Source organism: Halyomorpha halys, unplaced genomic scaffold (genome assembly GCF_000696795.3).
Source record: "Halyomorpha halys isolate HHAL.00 unplaced genomic scaffold, Hhal_1.1 Scaffold122.1, whole genome shotgun sequence".
In the NCBI taxonomy this organism is placed as follows: Eukaryota; Metazoa; Arthropoda; class Insecta; order Hemiptera; family Pentatomidae; genus Halyomorpha; species Halyomorpha halys.
In genome coordinates, this window is record NW_027116215.1 from 175327 (window position 1) to 184888 (window position 9562).

Genomic DNA, 9562 nt, shown 5'->3' on the forward strand with positions numbered 1-9562 from the left:
ATAAATGCCTGCTGCCATAATACCATTGATCATGTTTAGTTTTCCGACCACTGTCCAGCTCATGCAGCCCCAAACTATGACAGAACCGCCTCCATGTATAATGTATATCCGGAATAATGCTCTTTAGATCCAGAGCCATTTTGGGTTTCTTCCACACATATCTCTTTCCATTAAATCCAAAAATGTTAAATTTGCTCTCCTCTGAGAACAAAATATTTTTCCAAAATTCTGAAGACTTGTTAGCGTTTTCTTTAGCGAAATTCAACCTCATGAGCCTGTTTTTCTCAATAATAAATGCATTCTTCCTGGGTGATCTTTCTTTGTACCCCACTCATCAAGCACAATTCTTATAGTTTGGGATGTAACTGATTTGTCAGACGTTGTTTCTAAATATTCTGCTAATTTCCTGGTACTAATTTTGCAGCTACTCGTACAATATTTCTGGCTTCCCTAGTAATTCTCCTTTTAGGCCGCCCTGAGTGTTTTATATTGTCAGTAGTTCCACTTTTAAATTTTTTATTATATATTTTACAGTTGAATGACTCCGTTTAACGCGTTTACCAATCCCCCTAAAACTGAAACCTTGTTGGAACAAGACAACAATTCTATTTTTAACGACGGAACTCAACTCACATGTTCTAGAACCCATAGTGGGAGCTGTGAAGTCTTAACTGGCATGGTGTATTGCTATCAGTTACTCTTTGAACCTACTAATCCACAACCAGTCCTGGGATTGCTTTTACCTCAGGATTACTTAAAACTTCTCAATGTTCACTTGTATGAGTACTTTTTTAGCCCAGAAATACTTGTTTTTTTTCTAATATAATAATTATATTTTTAATTAATATAGCTGCACAGTAAAAAATGTAATAGTGCTTGACAAAGTTTATTAAATTAAAAAATAAATGGTATATGAATACTTTTTTTGATGAGCGTACATAGTACGTAGACAGGAGCAGTCTATTCCGGTTGCGATGGCCCGAGTAGCAGTGACAGCTTAGTAACAGGCTACAGGCGGAACCGCTCCATTAGTTGTTTAGTTCGTTAATAATAGTAGCAGTGACAGCTCAGTAACAGGCTACAGCCGGAACCGCTCCATTAGTTGTTTAGTTCGTTAATAATAGTAGCAGTGACAGCTCAGTAATAGGCTACAGGCGGAACCGCTCCATTAGTTGTTTAGTTCGTTAATAATAGTAGCAGTGACAGCTCAGTAACAGGCTACAGGCGGAACCGCTCCATTAGTTGTTTAGTTCGTTAATAATGATGATGTTATTCCATTGACAGCCTTACGCCTACTTGGAGAGGTCTAGTGCTATTATCCTTGATCTGTGATATTCCCTTATTTTAAGGTATCTTTTTCTAAACTAATGTAGTACATTGCCTGGTCGTAGGGCTTTAAGAATCTTCTCTGCTAAATATTAATAGCGTTTGTGAGGTAGATATTTAATTTAATCTCTTTTATAATGTTTACCTTTAATGCTATCCTGGTATATAAGTTCAGTATGTTAACCTTATCAACTATCTTTTTTTATAAATAGCAGACAAAAAAAAAATAGCAAGTTTATTGGAACTTAAGTCTTAGCAGTTAGATCTAATGATCCTAATGTTTGCCTATGAATCATCTTAATTTGCATTTATATTTCTTTAATCTTTGTGGACTGATTAGTTGGTGAAGTTTAGTATTTTTGTCTCATATAGGGATTAATTTGGATCTCCTATTGTGTTTTAGTGAGAACTTTTCTTAATCTTTGTCTAGCGAAATACAGTTGTCAGTCTCATACTTGATTTATCCTTTAGCATTGCTAATTAAGATTTATTAATTCACATAAAAAACTCATCAGTTTTTTTATTAAAAATTATTGAAGATTGGATTCTTTCTGTAGTACTTTCATTATGGAAAAAAATCAGTTTTTATGAGTTATCAGTTATCATTTAACTACAATAGAGTCAGGTAAATGATAGTAAGTGTAAATTAAAATTTATTGAATGATTAAACTGAAAAAATTCTATTATTGAGTATAAAGTACAAATAAAACTTTATTTATTGTTTAATACAATCATAAAATTTTCATCAAACTATTTGAAATGTCAATAATTAGTCAAATATTGCTACCGCCATAGCTAAAAATAGGACTGATATGCAAATACTAACATCTGATAAGAAAACGTTTATGTAAAAAAAAAATGGTTTATGATACATTAAGTCCAATAGACTAGATTTTAACGAATTAAAGTAGTCTGTCATCACTGCGTCTCATTTTTCACTGTAAGTATTTGATGCGTGTGCTAAAGATAGATGTATAATGCTCTCATTAAAGTTTTAGCAATGAACCCTATTTTCTTAATAAAAATAACCTCCTACCTTACTTCTGTTTTATTTTCTAATTCAATTAATTTTTGAAATATAAAACTAAAATTATTTCTTCTTAACTTTTTTTATCCATGGATTTATTCATTACTTCCACAATAAATTATATTAAAAGAGATTTATATCTCACTTGCATTTTATGACTTGTTGAGACCTGTTCTCAGATAATATATTTTTTATTTTAATTTGTCATTCTGAATAGAAAAGTTTGATAATTTGTAGGGCGTTTGAAAAACTAGATTCTTTTGAACATTATTTCATCTATAAGTTATTGTCATTTAATTATAGAAGGTAAAATATCATTCTTTCTTCCTCATTTTTAGTTTCTAATTAAAATTGATTCAATGGTACAATGTTATTAATTGGTAAAGGTTCTAGTTTTGATGGGACATTTTTGAAAAATTTCGCAAGTAACTCAATACTTTAAGAAGCATTTTTTTTTAATTTTGTGTGAAACTTGGAGTTTAAATTGGGCTGAATAAAAAAAAAAAAGCTTAGTTTGAATTAGCTGAATAAGTGGGTGGGGGGGGGGGTGTTCATTGCTTTGTTCCAATTATTGTTAGTATTTTAAACATAGCTATGTTTTATTTGTAAAGTTGACGCCTTCCAATTCATCTTTAAACAGAAGGTTCTGTTAATTATAACAGCTAATTCAGTTAATTAATACAAGCCAATGAAACCATTCTTTTACAAAGCAAATGGGTTAGTCATTTTAGGATAGGACTGTTATTAATTTTATAAATGTTTAATTAAATTACTATTGGCAAAATAATTCAAGCTTATTATTTTCTTTGGCTGTTTGTTCAAAATGTTTGCTGCAGTTTGTAATGTTTGTTCACCTCCTAATTGCATTAAAGGCTTTGTTCAAAATATTTGCTGCAGTTTGTAATGTTTGTTCACCACCTAATTGCATTAAAGGCTTTGTTCAAAATATTTGCTGCAGTTTGTAATGTTTGTTCACCACCTAATTGCATTAAAGGCTTTGTTCAAAATATTTGCTGCAGTTTGTAATGTTTGTTCACCACCTAATTGCATTAAAGGCTTTGTTCAAAATGTTTGCTGCAGTTTATATTGTTTTGTTCACCTCCTAATTGTGTTACGGGTTTGAAAATTTGTATGTGATTGATGTTGGTTTTGGAGAAGTGCCAATTTGTTGCCTCAAGTTTTTTGTCCCACCACTGCAGTTTGTTTTAATGGTTTCATTTATGAAACAAATCACTTTTCAACAGTTTTTATACAAAGATGAGAAAAATATACAATTTTAATGATTGAGCTCTATTTTCCTCACGCTTATTTTTTATTATTTAAAAGATGTATAGTGTACACTATTCCATAGTTGAGTATTTACAGTTTTGATTTAACTATTAGTTAAGAATTATCATTACATGATTATGTTCCATCTTTGAAATTATGTACATCAATAACAGTGTCCATATTTTTTTTTTTTTTTTTAGTTTATTACTCATTTTACTTCTGAAATGAAATATTTGAATAATTTTAATACTAGCAATCATGAAATAGTATTCATTTATGCATTGCCAAATTAATACGTTACCAAGAGCCACAAAACAGAAAGGCTTGATATTAAAAATTACTTTTTTGTGTATCAATCACATTTGCAAGTAAATTCATTATGTAATGAATAGAGATTTTTTGTATATTTTCGATCATGTATGCGCCTCCCTCTTTCCCTTTTTTTTTTTTTAAATCAAATTAAATTTCTATGAAGTTAGCAACCCTTCTCTCCTCAGCTCTTTAAGTATTGTAATAGGCATTGTAATGAGAGTTCAACTTTCACATTTATAGCCTAATCTTCCTTTATTTTTCACCTCTTACATTTCCCAGTGTGGATATGAGTTATATAATTTGATAATGTTATTTATCCCACCAAGTTTGCTTATTCAGTTATGATTGATCCTAAAATTTATTTCTGTCCATCTATTGTACCTCAGCACAAGGGTTAAGTTATTCACTATGGCTACAATAAATTTTATTTTAAAAAGTTTTTATTTTATTGATAAAATAATGTTTATAAACAATCATTGTATAGATTATGATGGCAATGATGTAATGATTGTATAGATTGTTATGGTGATGATGTACTGATTACAATGAGAAGTTGAATCAACAGAAACCACCATGACAGTCATTGTTTCATTATTTTAATGAGCTAAGAGAAAAATATATTTTGAAACAGTAGAATCCTTTTGAACTTTCTCCTAAGGGAATAGAACCCTGGTCTGATCATGTTTTGGTTGGTTGATCCGAGGCGTAAGTATTTCAGAGGGAAATATTGAATAGCACTGCTTTAAGATATATGTAATATGTATCCTTAGATTTTATCATATATTTATATATCTATCATACAAATGTGTAAAGGAGTAAAAAAGATAAAGTTTGTACAATGCTAATTTTATGATGTAATTATTGCACATATAATATGTTTGTATAAATTTTATCGTGCGTTTGACAATAAAGAAAACGACGAAAGTATCCATAGTTTAAAAATTAACAATGAGGCAGTAAAGGTATTTTTTAAAAAATTCTGATATTTCTTCTATTTTTAAACATATACAGCATTTTTAAATGTGATTTTTTTTTTTTATTTGAACATCTATTCACTTCATTTTCTCCCTTATTTATTTTTTCTCACTAGGTCGACTAAAAGGAGTTATATTAGAGATAGAATAATAAAATATTCAAAATTCTGATTGTTTTTTTTTTCTTTTGAACCAAATATAATGGATTAAAAATAAATTAACATAAGTTTGAAAGTAGAAAAACTAAAGAAGGGATTTGTATATTTTTAAAGAGATTTAAATAAAGAATGTTTGAAGGGGAAGGATTTAGGAGCTGATGAGGAAGGTTTTATGATAACCTGATCTTTAGAAAGCAGGATCTAGTTGAATGTCGATATGTGGTCCTTTAAAGTAGATAGGAGATTTGTAAATAAATAGTTCAATAAAAAACAGAGGAGCTTGTGTGAGGCCATGGTAGCCAAGTGTGTTAAGGTGTCACCGTAGCAATCTCGAGTCTGTAGCAGCACGAGTCATTTTAATTTACTACTAGTATTTAAATTTCATTTAATTCATTGGAATCTCTTTTTATTCTCACAGGGAAATACTTCATAGGAAGAACTCCTATATCAAATACAACATCCTTGTATTATGTTCATTTCTCAATAAGTACTTCTATATCAAATATTGCATCCTCTTGCATTATGTTTATTTCTCAATAAGAACTCCCATATCAAATACTGCATCCTTGTGTTATGTTTATTTCTCAATAAAGTGTAAAAATCATGAAGATTTGATGTGAGATGAAATTAGATACTTATGAATCATCAGTGCAAAGCTAAATCGATGTGTATTTCTCCAGAATTTTGTTACATTTGATCGTAGATTGTAGTTTTCTGTTTGATGAATACCTTTCATCGGTATGGATCCAGGATTTATGTTAAAGCCTAGCCCCCCAGACCTCTAATCATCATTCCTTTTCACACCAATTTTATTTTTTTTCAAATTTAAAATGAATGAAATATGTTACTTAGTTGTGAAAATGAATGAAATATGTTACTTAGGAATGAAAATTAGTAATCATTTATTATAAAAATTGTGAATATTTTTTCAAAAGTTATAATCATTTATTATAAAATTGTGGTTAATTTTTCTTTCAGAACAATGCAACTAGAGATGGATGATTACAGTTCCTATTTAAAATCTGCCCTGACTGCATTAAAAAACAAAGATTTTAGAAGATTCCAAGATGCCATAAAAAAAGTTGATGTGAAAGATATTAATTATTATTTTGGAGATCCTGACCATTGCACTTTGCTTGATTTTAGTTGTAGAACTTATGGATGCCATAACTTTGTACAAAATCTTTTAGACCTTGGCGCTGACCCTAATATTGTCAACCCTCTTAGAAATAGTGCGCCTCTTCATTTTGCTGTGGCCATAAACGATTTTGAAACTGTAGATGTTCTCCTCAATTTCGGCAATACTAATGTCAACATTCCAGATTCTAGGGGGGATACACCTCTACACTTATCTTTGAAGTTACCAGACATTAATATTTTCACTTTGCTTTTAAAAGATAAAAGAGTGAATATAAATGCTATAAACAGAAAAGGGAAAAGTATTTTATTGATCGCCCTTCTAGGCGGTAATACGGATTCCATCAAATCTATTTTACAATCTCATAAATTGGATTTGAACGCCGATCCTAATTTTTCAAAAGTTGTAGAACTTTTGAATGATATTTATCCTGAATGGAATACTTTATACCAATTTAAAAACAATTATACTTTAGATTCTTCTAGCTTTAGTAGTATTTTCTACTTATTGCATGCTGGTAAATACGATGAATTTGTTTATCACATCAGGCAGAAGAAGGATGATAAAGCGTTATTAGATTCTAATGATGGCTCACACACATTTTTGCAATATTGCTGTGAGTTTGGTTTAGTTGATGTCATTGACGAACTGCTCGCCTTAGACATCGATGTCAATACAACGCCTAGTGCTGACAAGAGAAAGCCGCTCATGATAGCAGCCTTTAAAGGTTATGCAGACATCGTTAGAAAGCTTCTGGACACTAACAAGTGTTGTTTTGAGCCCGTTGATCAAGAAACAGTTCTTCATTATGTTGTTAAAGGCTGTTCTGAGTCTCCCGCTTTAGCAGATAATATCAAGGTAAAGAAAGATCATCCTGCATGTCTATCATATCTCCTGCAAGTCGAAAGTTGTAAAGATTACATTAATTACGGTGACGTAAAAGGAAATACCCCATTACATTTGGCTGCCAAGCAGGATGATAGTGAAATAATTTTAATGCTACTTAAAGCAGGTGCTTCAATCAATTGTTTCAATATGCTAGATGAACCTTCGTTCATTGACATCAGTTACAGAACTCTGAAAGAGTATTTAGATATTTGTATCTATACAAATAAAAAGCCTCCCCAAGAGGAATCGTATGAAATAATTATAAATTATACAGGTTTGAAACCAGTTTGTTATCATAATTTAAGCTTTGATGCTGCATCAGAAAATCAGTCTTCTAAAATTCTTAGTAGTTGTGAATCTTGTAATAATTTTGAAACTAAATCATTGCTGTATTTATCTAAAAATGGTGAATTAAGAAATTTGCTAAAACATCCAGTCTTCACAAGTTTCTTATACTTGAAGTGGAATAGAGTCCACAAGTGGTTCTGTATCAACTCGCTATTTTATATAATTTTTTGGTTGACCCTCACGTCGTACATTTTGAATTTCTACCCAGACTTCGAAAGATCTAATCCTAAATCGAATAGTTCTGTCCCAATCAATACTGTGTGGTCTATCCTTGCTGTGATGGTATTCCTCTTTATCCTTCGTGAACTAGCTCAATTATGTATAGCACCCTTGAAATATTTAGCTAGCGCAGAGAATTGGTTAGAAATTGCTCTAATATTTACTACTTTGGCATTATTATCTGTAGGAAGTGAATCCTCACTTCAATATAAAGTTAGTCTATCAGCGATTGGAATAATGTTGTCTTGGTTCGAATTTGTTCTATTAATTGGGCGTTATCCAGCCCTGTCTACTAAATTAGAAATGCTGATGACAGTATCTTGGAACTTTTTAGCATTTTTAGCTTGGTATTCTTTTCTTATAGCTGCTTTTGCTATTAGCTTTTATTTGTTATTTGGAATACACGATTGTTCTGGCGGGGGAGGAGGAAAAGATGTTTGTACCAACAAAACAGCTGAAAATGATGATGACTTTTTTAGAAACCCAGGCATATCATTTTTCAAAACAGTCATTATGCTCACTGGAGAATTCGATGCCTCATCAATTCCATTTGATGAAAGACCAGGAATAAGCCATGTTCTTTTTGTTGCTTTTGTCTTTTTAATTGCCATTGTCTTGTTTAATTTATTGAATGGTTTGGCTGTTAGTGATATTAAAGAAATTCAATCTGATGCTGAATTGGTAAGTTATATTTCGAGAGTCAAACTAATAAGTTATATCGAAACTTTGGTCTTAGATCCTTTACCCTTTAAGAATAAAATCTTTGATTGGAGCGAATTACTTTGCCGAAAATCAAATTTCATCTCATATTTGAAAAGTAAATTGTTTTCAAAGTATGTAAACATCTTTCAAAACGACAGTTTAAATGATTCATTTGAAATACGAATATTGCCAAACTTGGGAAACCACGTTGAAATCAACCAGTTGAAATTCTCTAAAAACCGAAAAGAAGCTTGTTTCAGTTGTTATAAAGGATGTAATTTCATGGAGATGGATTCAAATATAGTGAAATCTGTTAAGAATATACTTTCAGAAAGAGTTTTCGAAAATGAGTTAAATGAAATTAAGAAGAAAAAGAATGATAATGAACAGTTATTAATGAAGATGGTCAAAGACTGTCAAGAAAATTTACAGTATCTTATTAATGCTCTTAAGGAATGTAAAGAGGACATTGATCAAATAAAGAGAACTGTTCAATAATCATTTGAAGCAAAACAGAATTTTTAAAACTGTTAATTAGAAATGATATTACGCCTTAAAACCTTACTTGCTTCAATGTGTGACGATTTTATATTTTAACAATATTGGTGATTTTTTTTTATTTTATCCTTCAAAATATTTATTTTAAGGATTTTTCCAGTTTGATAATAAGGTGCAATCGTTATTATACATTTTATTGTAATATTGATCATGTCCAAGATTATTGTAACTTTTTTTTTATCAGTTGATGCTAGAACAGTGGTTCTCAGCCTTTTTGGTAGAAGTAGGTAAATAGCGGAACCCCCAAGTTATCATTTGATACAAATAGAGCTAAAGCTAAGAAAGGCTAAGATACCTATACTATCTACAAAATCTAAGAAGGTGGGATTCAATGTTAAGTGTCCTAAACTTAAATTATTTCACAGAATCCCTTGTGGAACCACTGTAAAAGATCATGTCACATTTTTATCATAACTGAGATTTGACAAGTTTTGAAGCCTAGGAGGTCCAGCATATGTCAGATGAGGTAAACATTCGTTGTTAGTAAAAACATCATCTGCCCCTTTCAATATTTCTTCAATAATCTGTAATGGGGGTGGACGGCACTTGGTTCAATTTCCGGCCTATTAGTCCACACAATTCTATGGGTTGGAAACCATTATTTACATCTCAGGGTTTTATTTTTCCCAAAAGCTTATTAAAA

The 9562-nt window shown here is 30.7% G+C and overlaps 1 protein-coding gene across 4 annotated transcripts; it reads left to right on the plus strand.

Moving 5' to 3' along the window:
- The first annotated feature begins 1250 nt into the window (after nt 1-1250).
- Nucleotides 1251-8879, plus strand: pain (painless). Of its 4 annotated transcripts, none has more exons than XM_014416385.3 (2): nt 1251-1349; nt 6045-8879. In XM_014416385.3, the coding sequence occupies exon 2, from the start codon at nt 6049-6051 to the stop codon at nt 8857-8859; it is 2811 nt and encodes a 936-aa protein (XP_014271871.1). In that variant the 5' UTR covers nt 1251-1349; nt 6045-6048; the 3' UTR covers nt 8860-8879. The 4 variants fall into 4 exon arrangements, with proteins under 4 accessions (XP_014271871.1, XP_014271870.1, XP_014271873.1 ...); XM_014416384.3 differs by having other exon boundaries at nt 1252-1435; XM_014416387.3 differs by lacking the exon at nt 1251-1349 and adding an exon at nt 2072-2266.
- Nucleotides 8880-9562: the final 683 nt, after the last annotated feature.